Raw genomic sequence first — 1,305 nt, 5'->3', positions numbered from 1 at the left:
ATCAACAAGAAGGCATTGATTTTCATGATACTTTCAATCCCGTTGTGAAGCATGTGACTTTCCGTACGGTGATTTTGCTTGTGTACAGTCAAGGTTGGACACTTCAACAACTTGATGTTATGAACGCATTCCTTCATGGCCACCTTACTGAGGAGATTTATATGCAACAACCACCAAATTTTTTTTAACGCTAATCACCCCGATTATGTTTGCAAACTTCAATGGTCACTTTACTGATTAAAGCAAGCACCGCGACCTTGGCATCAAAGGCTAAGTTCTTTCCTCTTATCTATTGGTTTTCATGTCTCTCGTGCCGATTCTTCCTTATTCGTCCTACATACATCAGCATACAATGTATTTCTCCTTGTATATGTGGATGACATCATCCTTACAGGATCCCCCCGGGCACCACTATCCTCTTTAATTGCATCTCTATAACGGGAGTTCGCTCTCAAAGATCTTGGTGACCTCCACTATTTTTTGGGGATAGAATTACAGCACACTGCCTCTGGTCTTCTTTTGCATCAAGGGAAATATGCTACTGAAATTCTTAAGAAGGCTAACATGGACAAAGCAAGGGCTGTAGCTACACCATGCCCGACCAATTCGGATCCTCCTTCTCTTCATCGGGGTGCCCTTTTTCATGATCCTACACCGTATCGTAGCAAGGTGGGTGCACTACAATATGTCACCATTACCCGACCAGACCTTGTTTACGATGTGACTATTGCTTGTCAATTCATGCATGTCCCTACAGAAACCCATTGGCCATATGTCAAACGGATTTTACGCTTCATCTCTAGCACTCTGAGTCACGGCATCCTCTTCACTAAAGGATCTCAAGGTTTCCTTCATGCTTTTTCCGATGCAGGATGTGCTGGTGACCATGATACTAGACGCTCCGTAGGTGGTTATGCTATTTTTCTTGGTTCTAATCTAATCTCATGGAGTTCTCGCAAGCAAAGAACAGTTGCTCGTTCAAGTATCGAGGCGGAATTCAAATGTCTTGCTGACACCACTACTGAGATCATATGGATTCAAGCTTTGCTTTCTGATTTAAGGATCACATTCCAAAAGTCACCGGTATTGTGGTGTGATAATATTTCAGCTATCTACCTTAGTGATAATCCTGTTTTTCATGCTCGGACGAAATACATGGAGATTGACTATCATTTGTTCGTGAGCGAATTGATCAGCGCCAATTACATGTTCAATATATCTCTTCGACGGACCAACCGGAGGACATGTTCACCAAAGCCCTTTCACGGTCTCGGTTCCGCCTCCTTCAGGACAAGCTTACTGTGA

At 43.1% G+C, this 1,305-nt stretch overlaps 1 protein-coding gene across 1 annotated transcript; it reads left to right on the top strand.

Moving 5' to 3' along the window:
* The first annotated feature begins 564 nt into the window (after positions 1 to 564).
* Positions 565 to 1,305, top strand: LOC125315979 (secreted RxLR effector protein 161-like). Its single transcript, XM_048282610.1, has one exon. It carries the CDS (start codon positions 565 to 567, stop codon positions 1,303 to 1,305), a length of 741 nt encoding a protein of 246 aa, XP_048138567.1.

This window comes from Rhodamnia argentea, chromosome 7 (assembly GCF_020921035.1).
Source record: "Rhodamnia argentea isolate NSW1041297 chromosome 7, ASM2092103v1, whole genome shotgun sequence".
Lineage (NCBI taxonomy): Eukaryota > Viridiplantae > Streptophyta > Magnoliopsida > Myrtales > Myrtaceae > Rhodamnia > Rhodamnia argentea.
The sequence above is the reverse complement of the archived record's forward strand: the minus strand, read 5'-3'. Positions and strand labels throughout refer to the sequence as shown.

Coding starts and splice junctions, on each gene's coding strand:
- LOC125315979 (XM_048282610.1), top strand. CDS start 565: ATGGACAAAGCAAGGGCTGTAGCTACACCATGCCCGACCAATTCGGAT.